The sequence below is a fragment of the Apium graveolens genome, chromosome 4 (genome assembly GCF_009905375.1).
Source record: "Apium graveolens cultivar Ventura chromosome 4, ASM990537v1, whole genome shotgun sequence".
Taxonomy (NCBI): domain Eukaryota; kingdom Viridiplantae; phylum Streptophyta; class Magnoliopsida; order Apiales; family Apiaceae; genus Apium; species Apium graveolens.
The window spans coordinates 6803533-6821772 of NC_133650.1; the positions used below are offsets into that span (position 1 = coordinate 6803533).

At 34.0% G+C, this 18240-nt stretch overlaps 1 protein-coding gene across 1 annotated transcript in view; it reads left to right on the forward strand.

Moving 5' to 3' along the window:
- Positions 1-16956, forward strand: part of LOC141717618 (callose synthase 10) — a 36271-nt gene extending 19315 nt beyond the window's left edge. The window contains exons 27-51 of the mRNA XM_074519770.1: positions 1-121; positions 1481-1578; positions 1665-1755; positions 1875-2035; positions 2144-2253; positions 4340-4471; positions 4647-4715; positions 4796-4967; positions 5771-5888; positions 7139-7258; positions 8080-8195; positions 8307-8390; positions 10087-10199; positions 10657-10709; positions 10816-10992; positions 11099-11146; positions 11773-11931; positions 12848-12961; positions 13056-13144; positions 13222-13380; positions 13506-13608; positions 13860-13979; positions 14972-15022; positions 15147-15329; positions 16514-16956. Coding sequence (XP_074375871.1) covers positions 1-121; positions 1481-1578; positions 1665-1755; positions 1875-2035; positions 2144-2253; positions 4340-4471; positions 4647-4715; positions 4796-4967; positions 5771-5888; positions 7139-7258; positions 8080-8195; positions 8307-8390; positions 10087-10199; positions 10657-10709; positions 10816-10992; positions 11099-11146; positions 11773-11931; positions 12848-12961; positions 13056-13144; positions 13222-13380; positions 13506-13608; positions 13860-13979; positions 14972-15022; positions 15147-15329; positions 16514-16750 — 2998 coding nt within the window. The 3' untranslated portion in view covers positions 16751-16956. The remainder of the gene's footprint in view (positions 122-1480; positions 1579-1664; positions 1756-1874; positions 2036-2143; positions 2254-4339; positions 4472-4646; positions 4716-4795; positions 4968-5770; positions 5889-7138; positions 7259-8079; positions 8196-8306; positions 8391-10086; positions 10200-10656; positions 10710-10815; positions 10993-11098; positions 11147-11772; positions 11932-12847; positions 12962-13055; positions 13145-13221; positions 13381-13505; positions 13609-13859; positions 13980-14971; positions 15023-15146; positions 15330-16513) is intronic.
- The last annotated feature ends 1284 nt before the right edge of the window (positions 16957-18240 follow it).

Genomic DNA, 18240 nt, shown 5'->3' on the forward strand with positions numbered 1-18240 from the left:
GGCTGAGAGAATCTTTCGTGAGATTAATACAAGTATAGCTGGGAATTCTCTTGTAATTACTTTACTATTTAAAAAGCTGCCAGTGGTTCTATCTAGATTTACAGCGTTGACCGGGCTTCTGGTGAGTGTTTTGTGTTCTTTCTCAGAATTCCCGCTTTTATAATTTGCAGCACTTGAAGCACTTAATTTCATTTTTAAACACACCTACTTGGTTTCTTTACTTTCATCTTCTTTATCTTCTATTTTCATGATCTAATTATTAATTTCTATAGAAAACTGCTAATTTTAGCTAAAAACTTTAAACCTTACAATAGATTTAACATTCCATAGTTTTTTTAGGGGAAAATGAAAACTAAAGATTAATTTATTGCAACCATTGAGAGAAATGTGACACTGAGCCACACCTAGCTATTGAAAATTAATAATTTCCAACTTTACGAATTGAAAATGGACGTGAGCGGTTAAATTAGATAAAAGTTTGTCTGAGATAAAAGTAGTGAGTTCAAAAGTTGGGTGATGTGTAGTGCATTTGTAGAAAGTACTGATACTTAAGTGAAACAAGGCCAAAGTTGAGGGATTCTAAGTGTAAGAGCAACTCCAAGAGCTTAGCTATTTGGAGTCTTAAAGTACAATATAAGGAATGTGGAGAAAAAAATTACTCCAACAGTATCCTAGTGATTCTTTAAATCACTTAGATCTACTAAGATCTTCTTCCAATTCCTTATCTTTAGCTAACCTCTCTCCTCTTTTAACTTTTATTTTATAATATATATTTGAAAGAAGCGGTTTCTCTTTCTTCACTTTATGTAATAATGATACTATTTAATGATAAAATATTGTATAAGGAATGAATATAGGGAATGTTGTTGGAGGTGAGAATAGCTATTGATGTCTTAAGTTACTAAGATCCATTATTTTATATTAAATTTAGGGAACGAACTAAGAAGCTGTTGGAGATGCTCTAATGTATTCTTCTTAAATAAATGAAAGAGAGTCGAGCTGCGTTGAATTGTTCTAGTAGATGGCTTACGTTAACTCATTAATGGAACTAGTATAATGTGTTTCTTGGATGTAAGATTATGGAAGTTTTTTTAATTGTAGGATATATTTAATGTAACACTATATCACATTCAAATTGCATCCGTACCTTACATTCAGTTGCAAATGCACTTATGATCATGGTAATATCGTTCATACTTCTCTGAAGCAACGGAACTGTACCACCCTCTAGTCTAAGTAAACATCCCTACTAAATTTGTAGGTATACAGACTTATAGAGTATTTTAGCTTAATGCATAGTGCATTGTACTAGATATTTATTATTTCAGTAGCATGATATTTTTCTGTCTCCCCAATTGCATCTGTTTCTATATCTTTAATTTTTTGGGTTTAAATTTCAGTTTTCTTGTTTCCTTTTTGTTTCGCTGTTACCATTTTTCACTGTTTAACTGCATTAAATTTACTTTAATTTTTGTATTAGATACGGAATGAGACTCCAGAACTTGCCAAAGGGGCTGCCAAAGCCGTTCATGATGTATATGAGGTTGTTACACATGAATTGTTATCTCTTGATTTAAGGTAACTAGCTACTCTTTTCTCTTGGTTTAAAATATTTCAAATGGGAAGTATGCTGCAGAATCCTAATATATACTTGGATCTGTCAGGGAACAGATTGATACCTGGAACATAATGCAGAGGGCACGGAGCGAAGGCAGACTATTTTCTCGGATTGAATGGCCTAAAGACCCTGAAATTGTTGAGTCCTTTATACATTTTCCTTTCAACTTTTTCTTTATTTGATATTTGGTTTCAACCCCCTTACACTATGAAGTTATTCTTATTATTTAAAATTTTTGTGTTGAGATCTGTTGTAGAAGGAGCTAGTGAAGAGGTTGCACTTACTTCTCACAGTAAAGGATTCAGCAGCGAACATTCCGAAGAATCTTGAAGCAAGAAGAAGATTAGAATTCTTTACAAATTCATTATTTATGGACATGCCTTCAGCAAAACCAGTTTCAGAGATGATGCCTTTTTGGTAAAATTTACCATTAATTAATTGAGGAGATTTACATACTTTTTTTTTCCTCGAAATACATGCTACCTCGAAATACATGCTAATGAGTATCTTGTATCATTTGAACAGCGTCTTTACTCCTTACTATAGTGAAACAGTTCTTTATAGTTCCTCTGAGTTGCGGACTGAAAATGAGGATGGAATATCTATTCTTTTCTATCTCCAAAAAATTTTTCCAGGTAATTGTTCATTGTACAGTTTGTTGTCATTACAAGTTTTATCCTTTCTAATCCTTGTCAATTTCAGTGACTGTAATGCTACTTGGACTTTTCGTCACTTTTTCTTTTTGCTAATTGCTTTCCTTTACTTTTTGCATCTCAATATCTAGGTGATGTTATAGAAGTAGTAAAGGATTTTAAGCGCACAGTTTGAGGAGTTGTCGAACCACAGTGAATATATATATATAACCTACTATTATATAAAAATTATATATATATATATATTTTGACGAGACAAGAATATATATTTAAACTACTATTGTACTACAGCTTATGAAAACCTCATGCTCAGGAGCAAGCTGCTAGCATAAGCTATGAAAACACTGACATTAATATATCAAATCACATTGCTAAATATTTATCTAGCTCTTGAGCACAAAAGAGAGTTACATGAATAATTAGTTTAACATGTAATTGGAATGGGAAAATAATATAGTATTTAATTTAATTAATTTCTCCTAGGCAAGTTATTTTGCCTAACTTTAATATTAAACGAATGTTAATTTATAGCATGATTAATATTTAATATAAACTGACACTCAATTGGTAGTTTTGAACAATTAATTAATAACAAGGCTCACTAGTTAAAAGGTCTGTTATCAAAAAGATGATATAAAATAGCAGTATGAGTAAATATAATGAATGAGACAAAATCTATAGTATACTAATAAGACTAAAACGTATAAACTAGGCAATCAATCTGCTGATGAGTGCCAACTGACGTGGGTCCAGGACAGAGAAATGGACATAAATTACTAGGAATCAGAATTGTTAACAAATTTTTTTATTTAAATAATGAAGAGGCCAAAGGAGAACCTGTTACGGAAGACGAGTTTGTGCCAGAGTAAACTATCTCTGGAGAAGTTGTTGGCCGAAAATAAAGAGTTGATGCCGGAAAAGAAAATAACTGAAGCTTGAATAATAATAGTGTGGACTAAATTAAAGTGTTTTTCTCTCAAAAACTAAACTACAAAGTAAAGTATTTGTCATGGAGATTATATAAAAATACTCTCTATCCTACTTGTTAATGAAATGAAAAATTTGTTCTCCAATTCTGGCTTAGATGGCTTCAATTTCCTTTTTCTTTTCTCCATTTTGCATCTTTTGACAATTTCTCCATTTTTCTTGCTCTTACATTCTGTCAGGAACAGCAACCTTACAATGTATGTTTAAGGCTATTTTTGTTTTTTTATGAATACAGATGCAATAGAACAGTAAATAACACCTAGATAATGAAGTTATAAACTAAGATAAACATGAGAGCAGAGAATTTAGAGAAAGAACAGAATTCATAGTTAGAACATAGAGAAATAGAGAAAGATAGAGTTAACTTGGGAAAGATAAAATAGAGAGAGAAAGATTAGATAGAAAGAAAAGTAGAGAGAAACGTTAGTGAAACGAATTCCATTTTTTTGTAATGCATAATATCAAAAGTACAACTGCTGCAACTATGTATGGTATTACTACTTTCCTAAATATCCATGTCTCAAAATACCCCCTACCTTATAATACTGGCAGTACTACTTTTACATCATTCATTTAATTAATACTATGGTCTTGACACATTCTAGTCCTTCCATTATTGGAATCTATGTTTCCTGTAATAAAACAGTGACTTGTTTCAAGTTAAAAAACTAGTGGCATGCAAAAAAAGAAGTGAGATAAATTTTTACATGTATCATTTGAGTATTGCGGCGGTAGGTGAGTAGGTATTGCACATTTGTAGGAATACTATAACTCATTTTTTAATTTTTTCTCATTGTTTCATGATCATTTATAAACCAGTTACAGTTGCTTGTATATGTTACAGCCAAAGCTGTGTTTTCCGAAGGAGGTACCAAGTACATTTCTGTCCGCACATGTGTTTTTGTTTGTTCTATAAATTATAGTTAGGATGATATCGATTTACTACTTTTGCTGTTTTTTCTATATTATGTTTTCCATGTTCTTTAGTAGCTTTTTAAGTTAATCATCGAGTACCTGTACATGATTTATATATATGTCCATATGATCAATGTTATTGAGGACATATTTCTTTTGTGTATAGATGAATGGGAGAACTTCCTGGAACGTATTGGACGCGGTGATACTGGAGATACAGAACTTCAGGATAGCACTAGCGATGCGTTGGAGCTTCGCTTTTGGGCATCTTATCGAGGCCAGACTTTAGCCAGGACAGGTAGACCAGTCTTCCACCAAGTCCCTTATCTTCTTATGTCTATGTCATTATGGTTATTCAAAGAGATTAGTGCCTCTGTGTATATGTTGCGAAGACAATACATTCTTAATGCTGCGGTAAGCAACATCTGTGTTAAACTTCCGTCTATGTTCTTTTGTCATGGCTATATTTTCAGTACGTGGTATGATGTACTATAGACGGGCACTAATGCTACAGAGCTTTTTGGAAAGGAGATCATTTGGAGGTATTTTCACGGGGCTTCAATATTTATTCTTATTGAAAACTAAACTTGTGATAGATAAAATCCGTTTATCCTTATGTTAGAGGGAGAGTATTCTCAAAGCACCTTCCCAACAACTGAAGGCTTTGAACTGTCACGTGAGGCTCGTGCACAAGCTGATTTGAAATTCACTTATGTTGTATCTTGCCAAATATATGGGCAACAGAAACAAAGGAAGGCTCCAGAGGCTGCTGATATTTCTCTTTTGCTTCAAAGGTTTATCTTATTAACTTAATTGAAGTGCTAAATTTGAAATGTGGGCAACCATATTATAATTTTCTCACATATAGTAGGTCATCTTTGATGTTTTTGTGATTAAGTGCCTTTTTTGGCTTCTATTCAAGAGGGAAGGGGAGTGAATGAAATTATTGTGTGGTCAGTGATCTACCTCTACATTTACAACCACTGATACTGTCTAGTTATCTCTTTCTTTTTACAATGTGTCTGAAGGTGTACCTCTTCTCGTGAATACACTGAAATTTACACCATTAACTTATTAACATGATGTGTTTTTTATACATACATCTGGGGAATTCGATACTGGTAGCTACATGTTTCCTGTTTTACTTCAATTTAGCAGATCAATAAATCAAGTTCATATAACATCGGCAAGAGTGAAGTCTGGCAATGTCTATAATATTATACGGTGAAGCAGCATATTTCTTATTTTAGTACAGGGGTCTGCCGAACTTAATAACCTTACCTAGTTAAAACATACCATAAGAATCCCTCAAACTCTTTTAGTAGATACAATATATTTAGCCAAGATTTAGGCTAATATAATTCTATTTAACAGTCAATCTTCTAAAGTCTGAGCTAAGGATTGCCCATCAGGGTGAACCACAGACCAGTAAAAGTTTTTTCCTGATAAACTAACACCTTAAATTATATCTTTTTTAGCCACATCCAAATTATGTTTTTATGAAGAAATCAAGTTTATTGTAGAACTGAAAGCAATATTGTACAAATAATTCTGCATGCAATGCAAGTGAAAGTACAATTAATAATGTTGGTTTCAGGAACGAAGCATTGCGAGTAGCTTTTATACATGCTGAAGAGAGTGGATTAACTGATGGAAGTGTTGTGAAGGAATTTTATTCAAAGCTTGTCAAAGCTGATGTGCATGGAAAGGATCAGGTATACAAGGCGTTGTACTTCTTGTCTCTGTGTCAAAGGAACCATTGTTTTTCTTATATAAGTTATGCATATACTTGAAAAAGCATGACATAAGTAGCCATTTATTCCATATGTCTTTACAAAATCTCGGCTCCATTCGGATTTGGGAATTACATTAGAGTACATAGTTGCATAATTGTTTACTTTTTTTTACGAGTTCAGTACTATTTGTAAAATTAAAAAATTCTTATTTTGAGTTTAATTTATCTCAACAATTGATTTTTTGATTTTACAAGTATCCCCTATGATGTAAGTGGTTGTTATTATATCTAAAATTCTGTATATATATATATATGTCTAGAGTAATCTGTTCTCATTTTTTCTCCAATATTGTTGATGGTGTTACAGCCCTTCAAAATTCAAGTATTCATGTCTAGATCTTCTGCCTTCTCTTATTCTGTTTTCAATTTATTTGTGGATTTCTAGTATTTGCACTTGTTAAAATTTTAAAAGCCACTTTAGTGTTAGGAGATATGGATTCAACTTTTGTACTCCATTCCTTGCCCTTATTTTTTTTCTTGACAACCTTGTTAATGGATGCTTTGAGTTGATTTTCTAATTGGATGAATGTTACTTGCATTTGGTTTTGTCTTTTGGCATGTTGTCAGAAGAACCGTGCAACACTGAATTTTGTGCTGCAGAACTCTTTGTTCTTTATTTTTTGGGCGTTTGACTGTAGTTTGTGTTCTTGGTTGGTTTTATGCTTCTGTGATCCTCCGCTATTGGCAGGAAGGACCTAAAGAACTCTACTGGTGTGCCCACTAAATTTTCTCTAAGACTTGGGTCTAAGAATACAGCTGTGGAACTATAAATTTATATTATCCTAGGCCTCTGCACTGCTTTTGAAAGCTTTACTTGTGAGCCTATTGAATGTTCTTTAGGAATTGGGTTTCAGAGTACTGCTGCCTAAAATCCTAGACCTCTGTACCATCGCTTTTAGAAGGATAGTCGGATTTTATGTTATTTCATGTTTAAATAACAGCTTTGAAATAATCGAATTCATAGTATCCTTTTAGAAAACCTCCGGCCATTAGTTATAATTTGTGCACTGTGAGAGTCATCTTTTGAATGAATATAGAAGCTGCTGTAATTGACCCGTTTCTTCAATTTTTGGTCTTTTTTGTATAAAACCTTTTGATACCTTTTTAACTTTTGTAATGTACTTTTTCTGGTTCTTTCTGTCCTGCTTTCAAATTTTGATCTGTTTGTAGGAAATATATTCCATTAAACTTCCGGGAGATCCAAAACTTGGAGAGGGGAAGCCGGAAAACCAAAATCATGCTATAGTTTTTACTCGCGGGGAAGCTGTTCAAACCATTGACATGAATCAGGTGCCTATTTTCTTTACCAGTAAAAAGTACCAGTATGCCAAAGAAGTTCTTAAATTGTTAACTAGTAGCTATATTACCTTTGTTACCTGGACTTGGCTGATACTTTCCAAAATGGATACATGTCCAAGTGTCGGACTCAGAAACATATAGAAAATTTTACATATTTTTTGGCCTGAAATAAGTGCCCAAGTCTCCATACCCTTATTCAAGTGTCGAGTGTTAGGCATCTGATACTTGTAACGAAATGAAGAGTTCGGTTAACAGATGATTTTGCGTTATTTTTTAATCTCTAGACTAGACCTAGCTACATCTATATAACAAAGAAGAAGTTTTGTTATCTTCATTTTTGTCAACTGTAATGCATGCTGAGTGCTGACAGATATGGTGGTCAGTATGATAATATGTCGTGGCTAGGTGAGCAATATTTTACTTTAGTGTGTGTATCATATAAACAGGCTTAAGTCGTGGTGACTGGTGAGAGTAGGGACATTGCTACTGCTATGTTTGCCATTCAGCCCATATGGCTATAGCTATTCTATTTATGTCACTATGATACAAAGGTCTGTCAGTAGATCAAATTGACTTCACAAGGTATATGATTTAGAGGTTTTATAATGAAAAATTCGTTTGCTTCTTTGTTAAGTTTTTTAGCTGATGTTTGAGCATATTTATTTATCAGCGGGTTTTATGTTGAGATTAAGCGAGAAATTGGTTATATTTGAAATTGATTTTTGTTATGTGATTTAGTTTCTATTGTTCTGCTGGTCTTTTTGTATCCATCGCCTCTTTTCTGTTACAAGCCATGACCCTGTTATGCACAGGACAATTACCTTGAAGAGGCTATGAAATTAAGGAATCTTCTTGAAGAATTTCGAGGAAAGCATGGCATTCGCCCTCCAACCATTCTTGGTGTGAGAGAGCATGTTTTTACAGGAAGGTCTGGTATCCTTGTATATTTTTCCTCTTTCCAAAGGTCCCTTGAATCCTTGTAGTAACATGTCTCTAACTTTACTATATTGGTATATATGTGTATTTTATCTAAATGCAGTGTTTCCTCCTTGGCCTGGTTTATGTCCAACCAAGAGACTAGTTTCGTGACATTGGGACAACGTGTTCTGGCCTATCCTCTGAAGTAAGTTATGCTCATTCTGTATCTAATCTGCACTATATATTTAATTCGTGCATTCTTATCTGTTATATATATTCTCATTTCGATAAAACTTATTCTGCTTCGATTTGTCTAGAAAATATAACTATATGATCGTTTCTCTTTAGGTGGTCATTTCTCTCTATCCTTACAATTTTGATGTAAAGCATAGTGTGTTTTTCCCGTATCGTATTATAATTTGATCAGCATTCTGATTGAATATTTATGCTGATTAACAATTCAGTGATCTATATGTAGTTTCGTTGTATGGTTTATTTATATTTTGTAGTGGGTGATGTTATTCAGTCTAGCAACGGAGCATTACTATCTATAGTAATAAGCTATTTTATGAATACTATAGTTACCCTTTCAAATATATTTGCCAATCTGAAGGCTTTTAATGTTTTATGCTTGTCAGTTGGTTTATGAACTGGTAAAATTGTCTACAAGCCTAAATTTTTTCCTGAAATATTTTGACAGGTGTCTCAAGGCTACTTATGCAAATCCTGATATTAATTTTAATTCAACAAACACATGCATATAAGGGTTTGGGACTATGAATTTAATTCACAATTTAATTTGCATATCATTACATTGTAGAAAGAAGTTCAGATTTTATGCTTCATCTAGTTGAACTGTTAGCTAAACTTGCTCTAAACAACTTAGCAAGTGGGGTGGTTGAGACTAAAATTGTCATTAATTCTCCTCTTTTTCCTCCTTTCTCTGAGGAATAATATATTGGGGACATACTTCTTAATGTATCTGGTTTGAAACAATTTATTTCAGACACTTATTAAATACTAATTTTGTGTCAGCACCTTGAGTGAATGTAGACACTTTGACCAAATGAAAGACCACATTTAGATGAACTTGGGATGCAAAAGAAAAGAAGAAGAAAAAATGAATACATGAGAACTGATATCAAATAAGAGGAGAAGAAGAAACATTCGATTCTTTAATGCTTTTTGTTGAATTTGAGTCTATTAAAATTTGCCTACACAATCTTTTGAAGTATGCTTGTTTAATAACAAATTAGTTGTCCCCAGTGTTGAAAAATACGAAGAAGTCTTTGTATCCAATTATCTGTAATTCTGAGTCCCACATTCGGATGGGTCGTGTCTTAGACTTTATACAAGTCCAAGTAACAATGTAAGGCACTGCTCATTCTTAATTAAAACTTTATATTCAATTCGAATTTGATATCTCATTTAAAAAGTGAATGTACTCTTATCCTCATATGTTAATTTTTTTTAACTCTTTTTTCCGTTACATACTTTTATACATCGAGATGAAAATGTAGATGTAATTCATAAATGATAAATCGGATCAGTTTGATAAAATTACATAATGAGTGTCGGTTTTTAAGAGAATATACTAAATTAGTTTTCTGTTACACACAAATAAAATGCCTATTGCGGGATGCCTTTCTGGTTTTAAAATTCATATATTCTACGATGGATATATTTGTAATTCAAAAATCACATGTCTTTGTGCTGTGTTTTCTATAAACATAATTTCCTTTGTCAAATTAGAAATAAACAGACTTTTTTCTCATCAATTTTTTTTTATAATTTACCGAACAGATCTCTTGATGCCGCATTGCTTTTGATTTTAGAACTGTTTTGATTCCCAAAAAGTTGTGGAATATAGGCGAAATTGACTTAGCTATGAATTTTTACAGAGTTCGTATGCATTATGGCCATCCAGATGTTTTTGACCGTATATTTCATATCACTCGTGGTGGCATAAGTAAGGCATCCCGTGTCATAAATATTAGCGAGGATATCTATGCAGGTAAGCATGAAATAATTTTTTTTATTAGCATATTTGATACATCTGATGTCGAACGTAGATATTAGTTCCAGATATTATTTGAATAGTCATGATCGCTATGAAATACTTGGTGGTAGCCTAAAGATAGCTATTACATAGTACAAATCACAAATAGTATTTTCTCAACTTTAGTATGTTGATTTTTCCTTGGTGGAACACTGGCTGCAAAGTTGTGTGTGACTATGCTTCAAGAGAAATAGGATTACTTTCTGTGTGGCCCTGGCATGAAATGTGGTAGAGTGTATATGTTAAAATTAAACACTATATTTGAGTGCAGATACAGTGGCCAGTTGATAATTTGAACGGAATGTTTTTGTCTATGTTAATTTAAACTTTTGATTCTTAATTTCTCAGGATAGCTATTGTGCTATTGATTTATAAGATTAATTCAGTTTCTGTTGACATCATATTATTTCAGGATTTAATTCCACTTTGCGCCAGGGTAATATCACACACCATGAATACTTCCAGGTTAGTTATGGTTCGAGTTATGTTGCTCTTGATTTCACACATTCTTTCCCTAAAGCCTTAATTGTGTTCTTTTTCTAAAGCCTTAATTGTGTTTTTCCTTGTGCAGGTCGGAAAGGGAAGAGATGTTGGGTTGAACCAAATTGCCCTTTTCGAAGGAAAAGTTGCTGGTGGAAATGGGGAGCAAGTTCTTAGCAGGGATGTGTATAGAGTTGGACAGCTTTTCGACTTTTTCAGGATGCTTTCTTTTTACTTCACAACTGTTGGTTTCTATGTATGCACGATGGTATGTTATCTATACAAAAGTTCTTTTTCTTGAATTATAGAAAAATTTTCATTTTTAAAGTTTTCATGCATTCTTATTTCTGAATAAGATGTTGTTTTGGATGCAGATGACGGTTCTTACTGTGTATATATTCTTATATGGAAGGGTCTACCTGGTATGTTTCGCTGTTCATAATTTTCCTAACACCTGGTGTCTTCTTAGGTATAAGAAAGCTATAGCTAACAGACTACTTTAGACAGGTGTTTTCTATATTAAAGGTTGTATGGTTTGGGTCAGTTGGTGCTCGTGGTTTGGGTACTCTGCTTTAAATATGACAATTAAGTTGAACCTTGTGGTATTATTTCCATGGTTAGAGTTTTTATTTAAGGGCTCTGTTTCTTCTGGATAAGTATAGTGGTTTGCTCTGTCTTTCACTTATTATCTTGTTTATTTTTTCTGAATCACTAATACAATTATGATGTTGAGACAGTATTTTGGAGCTGTCATTATAATTTATAATTCTATCATGTTTTGACACGTTTCGTCTTAAGTTTAATTAAACTTCAAAATATTAACCACCTTGATATGGAAGTGTAAGAGAACTACCCGTATCTGTCTTTGTGGTCTTGGTCTGCCAGTTGTAGATAAATAACCTGTGAGCCTATTTCTATAATTTTATGAATTAGAGGCTACTCTTTTGTGTAGGAGATGGTTGTTTTTTAATATGGTTACAATGTTGCAGTGCCTTGTTGTGTAGTGCGGTATAAAAAGCTTTTAAATATGCTATCCATTTTTTTACAGGCTTTTTCAGGGCTTGATAGAGGTATTTCACGACGAGCCAAATTGCTGGGAAACACTGCACTAGATGCAGCTTTAAATGCACAGTTCTTGGTCCAGATTGGAGTCTTCACTGCTGTTCCCATGATAATGGGTTTTATTCTTGAATTAGGATTGTTGAAGGTAAGATATGATTCAATAGAAATAACTTTATTCAATAGAAATCACAGTATGAGCGAACATCGGATATACAATGAAATAACATGGAAGTTTATGATTATATTAACGGGTTAATCAGAACTTAATTATTGAAGACACGATGAAATAGAATGACAGTTTGTAATTATATTAGCCGTTACTCCATCTTAAGAAGTTATTAACATTTTTTTGATATCTCATCAAATTATCGATATTTCTTGTTATAACTTATAACATATTTTTCTTCAGCATATTTCACTAATTTTCCACATATATTACTTTTCTTTGTCACTTTTAATCTCCGTGCCTTAACCAAATATTAACTTGAATGGGACGGAGGAATATATCATTAGGAGTAAACTCAGCATTAGGATGCCATTTTAAAATATTTATGAATTGTATATTTTTTTGTTACCAATAAAATGCCAAAAGCCCAGCATTGCGGGATTTAATACTAGTTAATATTATAAAATTTCCCACAGTCAAATTTTGTTTGATTTGTGCATGGCTGTAATATCAATCAGTTTTTCCATGCTGTTTAATTTAGTATGTGTTAAGTAACCAACCCTTACAACTCTTCCAAGACTTCAAGTGTTAAGATGAGGCCTTTATTGGATAAATTAATATTCAAACTCTCTCTTCAGTCGAATGAGTGGACCAGTAGACAACAGGGAACACCAAACAGGACACGGGAGAGTTCAAAACTCAAGACCTCTTCCCAAACAGAGTTCTAATGCCATGTTTAATAGCCAACTCTTCCCAAAACCTTAAGGTGTTAGTAGGAGGCTTTGATTGGATCATATTATGTTCAATCATAGAAGTTCAACAAACATGATTCCTGCGATTGTAAGATATGTAGTCACGATGCTGCCTCAAGTTTGCTGACTTACTTTTTTTGCAGGCTGTATTTAGCTTTATTACAATGCAGCTTCAACTCTGTTCAGTTTTTTTCACGTTCTCCCTGGGTACTAGAACACATTATTTTGGACGTACCATTCTGCATGGAGGTGCAAAAGTATGTATCTGTTTTTGTCATATATGTATTGAGAATGTTTGATCATTATAACTCAGGAGTGAATTGTATATTTACTGTAACTTACGAACTGCAGTACAGAGCAACTGGTAGAGGCTTTGTTGTCCGTCATATTAAGTTCGCTGAGAATTACAGGCTATACTCGAGAAGTCATTTTATCAAGGCGTAAGTAATTTAAGTGGACTTTTTTGATGTAGGTATGATGAATTGCTTACGTAAAAATCTCTATTATTTTTCTGCAGGCTGGAAGTTGCTCTGCTCCTCACAGTTTACATCGCATATGGGTACACTGATGGAGGTGCTCTCTCCTTTGTTCTGCTAACAGTTAGCAGTTGGTTTCTTGTTATCTCGTGGTTATTTGCCCCTTATATCTTCAACCCGTCTGGGTTTGAGTGGCAGAAGTAAGTTAATATTTGATGTTTCACTTTATTATCTTCAACGAGATAATATCGCTGGGCTTTTACTCTGCAAAAAAACAAGAGAACTCCAGTCATTTAGTTGTCATATATCTACTTTTTATGAGCAGGACTGTAGAAGATTTTGATGATTGGATTAATTGGCTTCTATATAAAGGTGGAGTTGGTGTCAAGGGTGATAATAGCTGGGAATCTTGGTGGGATGAAGAGCAGGTTTCTAATTATTGCTTTACCTGAACTGTTTAGTTTTTTTTTTCTAATAGGTTTGCATTCGGCACTGTTCTCCTTCCTGAGCTCTAGAGCTTCAAATTCAATGCTTCTTTTTCTTATTATAATTGCCATTGATTTCCTTTTTCTGGTGAATTCATGCTAGTATCACCTTGGTGTCATTTCTCTCAAAGCCTGGCCAGTTTGATTTGGTTTTTTCGTCTCCATTAATGTAGCATATGCTTTTTAATTTGCAGGCACATATTCAAACTTTAAGAGGTCGTATACTTGAAACAATTTTAAGCTTGCGGTTTTTTATTTTTCAATACGGGATTGTGTACAAGCTTCATCTTACCGGAAAGGATACGTCTTTCGCAGTATGTTTTCTGTCGTTTTTGCTTTGATTACTTTCATGCCCAGTTAAAGTTTTTATTAAGTGTCACAATACTTTAGTATTCTGTTAGAACTAGTCATGTATAGGTTTCCTCACAAAGTTCAATCCAGTCAAGGTACCACAGGTTTCATATCCTCTTGGCAAAGATATTATTACGGGCACTTGTCCTATGTACTTTGAATTTTTTTTTCCTTGGCCACACAATTGTGCAAACGTTCCGTTTTTCGAATTTAAAAAATCTAATGCATCTATTTGTGTGAACCATACACAAATGGATCAAAGTCACACTTGAAATTTACACACTTAATACGCCAGTCTTCGCTCATTTCATACGATCTCAATTATTTTATTGTTAAGTTTCATTTTAGATTATTAGGATTGGTGTTGTGGAAGGTACACGTTGAAGCGTGAAAGACTTGCCCTTCTACACGGCTTTTACATTGGCCAAAAGCGTGCTTAAAACACCTAAAAGCATGCTTAATATCGCTTATATGTGTGCAATTTCAAATGAATGTATAAAGGGCATTTTCTTGTAAAACCGAATGAATTATTTGTCTTTATATGTCTCTTTATATAAATATCTGGGCTCAATCTTTACACTTTAATGTCCAGTACAGACTAGTTATAAATGATTGGAGGTTTAATCACGGAAGTGTTACGTTTAAATTTTAGCATTCAGCTATCTTGAGTTTATATGTTCTTCGCACAAACCAAACACCCAACTTCGAGTTTATTTGGGTAAAATTTAAGTAATTAGTAACGGTTGGCAGCATGTCTTGATTGAGTACGATGCAGGAGTGCGAAGTGCTAATTTTAACAGTAGGAGTGATACATAAAGTTATCCATAATAGTTATTTATTGCCAGGGTTAAACTGTAGTGTCGACTGTTGTCTTTTTGTATCTCTACTTATAGGATGAAGTATGGGTTACTTTTGCTGTATATGTTTTTAATGTAAATATTACCATTCTCTCCAGATCTATGGCTTTTCCTGGGTCGTACTGGTCGGAATCGTCATGATATCTAAGGTATGTCTATGCATTTATAAAGATCCTTTTTTTCTGCTGTATTCTTATCAGTTGTTATCTAACTCAACCCAGTTTGTTGTCACTCTCAAATTCAGTTTTATGAGATATTTGTTTTTTGCTGCAGATCTTCACATTGAGCTCGAAAAAGTCCACAAATTTTCAGCTTTTGTTTAGATTTGTGCAAGGAGTTACAGCTATATCTTTGGTTCTAGCGCTTTGCCTAGTTGTTGCTTTTACCGATCTATCAGTTGCTGATTTGTTTGCTAGCATCCTTGCATTTATACCTACTGGATGGGCCATATTATCTGTAAGCTCATCGAACTGAAACCTTTTCTACCTTTTGTATTAAATTTTATTGTGGTATGAAGCAGAAATATTTACTCTGTAGTCTTAAAAGCGAGTTCACATGTGATATTTATTTTTGAATGGAGGGGTAATAATTACTTGCCCCTAAAATGCACATATTGAATAGTTTATTGCCTCTTAGAGAAGAAATGACAGACCTGAAAAGAGTCCCTGATAAAAAAAGTTTAAAGGTAGAATATGCAGTTAAATTTTTAACTGTATTAGTGAATGAAGTGGTGAAAGTATATAGAAACTATGAACTTAACAAAGTTTCATCTTGTCTTGGAGGTGCAGATAAAATTAAAGAAATACAAGGAGATAAATATATACAAGTATATATTTATCATGCGGGCCCATAGTCTCCCCTGGCAAATGAAAATGTTAAAAGTATTAGTTTACGAGTTTATATTCACGTGTTACATGTTGGAAGAGAAAAGGCACAATAATTTTTTAGGTATGATGAAAGTAAAAGATTTTATACGTGTAAGCCTGTCCCACCACGTTTCTTATTTTACTTCCCCTCCCCAATAATTGGTCATTTTCAATTGTCAAGGTAAATTAAACACCTTTATTCCTTTTATACACCTGACATTTTACATGGTAATAAGGAATAATTTAAATACGAGAAAACTTTGAGAGTAAATCATATAGGTAGTTATCAATCTGCTCAACAGTCAAGGTCAATGAAATGAAAATCGACCGGAGAGAGTATTATATAGTGTAATAAGTTAATTCTTTGTTGATATAGAAAAGAACTACATTAGTGATTAGATTGTGTTTATATTTTATGTGTTTGACAAGAAAATAAACGAAGAAAATTTTGAATGCAGGGACCCCTTTAGAAGTGAATACTTGTACTCGTGTAATTGTATGGTATGAAAATGCCAGTGTTGATTTATTAAAAAAGATATAAGATATGTTTAACAAAAAAATATGTTAAGTGGAACATGTAGTATATAACTGAATATGAAGCCTTAAGAAAGGGAAGCTTAATGAACGATGGAGTTAAATCTTAACTTGTGAAGAGGCAAGCTTATGGATTGAAAGAAAAGATATAACAGGGTGTCTACTTTTGAGTAATGTTTGCTTTCCTCAGGTTTAGTTTCCATGCCCTTTCTCATACACTCATATTTGTTTGTATGGCAGCTGGCAATAACTTGGAGAAGACTAGTGTGGAGCTTGGGTTTATGGGACTCTGTGCGTGAATTTGCCAGAATGTATGATGCTGGGATGGGATTGATAATCTTTACACCCATAGCCGTGTTATCCTGGTTTCCATTTGTTTCCACGTTTCAATCGCGTCTGCTGTTTAATCAAGCATTTAGCCGTGGTCTCGAAATTTCCATCATCCTTGCCGGGAACAAAGCAAATGTGGAACCGTAAATGCAATCATTTTTCTTCGAGTTGCATGGAGTTTTGTAGCCTTCGCGTCCACTAGAGATAGCTAACTTCTGTTGCAACTTAGTGTCAACTGCTGCTTCAGATTTGTGCTTGTAAATTGTAATGATCCTTTGAGCTGAATGTATACCTATATGTACAGGATTTGTGTAAATGAATGGTATCTAGCGGAATTATTATGTTCTAGTTTCCATTTGGGGTCACGTCCTTCATTTGGGCCATTAGAATCCAATATTTTAATGGGATAATTTGAACCAAATTTACATTATTTTGCAAGTCTAAACATGTGTCATTTGAACGACTTGATAAAATATAAACTTTAGTGGAAAATTTAGATATGTTCAGCTAAAAAAAGTTGCTGGTATTAGAAATTGGTGGCAGATATTTGACACTACCCCCAACGTTCTGCGGAATTTTGGGGTTCATGAAGAGTAGAGTAGATTCGTCAATATTAATTCGATTTTTTTTTATAAAAATACGATAAAGGAAAAAAGTTTGGTTAACATTGGCGAAGTTGAATGGCTTGATTATGGCTTTATTAGTTTAACTTTTTTTTTATTAAGATACCATGAAGGGAAACAAACTGATTTATGTTCGATTGTACACTCTAAGTCACGTGTAGAGCTGGCCAAATGTGCTGGTTTGAACTGCACATTCGGGACCGGTTCGTACGGAAACCCGTAATTATTCGGCCCGAACCGGGCCGGTTCAAACCCGCACAATTTGTTAAATCAATCGAGCCGGTTACGAATGTAATACTGGAGAACCGGGACCGGGACCGGCCCGCACTAACCCGTCCACACGAAACCTGGGCGAGTTGCACGTGGTTACAGACCCGCACAGGCTCGCGGGTGTGCGGGCTTGAATCTCAATTCCGCACATTTTTTTAATTCTGTTGATAATCTTGTGGCAAAGTCTTACATTTTTTTATTAAAGCATATTAATTGATATATATGTTAATTTGTATTTAAGTATGACAACCACTTTTGTATTTGGTGATGCAAGTATTGCAGAGTTTACTGTACATAAGACAACATATATTTCTCCTGTATTTGTTAATTTGACACCTGTCCCAGAGCTTTCCTCTGGTGTCACTCCAATAAGCCTTTAGACTTTACACAAACAACACGTGTCAACCTCACAAACAACATTTGCATGCAAACTTAATACATGGGTCCATGACTCACAAACAGATTATTTAAACCCGGAGCCCGAACCCTTCAACCCGCGGCCCGCACAGCTCGCTCACGAGCTCAGTGTCGGGTACGAGTTTGCTTCTGTCGATTCAAGCCCGGTCCGACCCGATTCGTTTAATTAACTTGCCGGTTCAGTGTTTGTTATTTTCGGGTCCAACCCGCTTCCGACCCGGCCCGGACCGCACGGCCCGCACTGTTGGCCACCTCCAGTCACGTGCCTAAAAGTCATATGTAATTTAGAATATGCCATTGAACATTAAAGTTGTAATCTTGTTAATT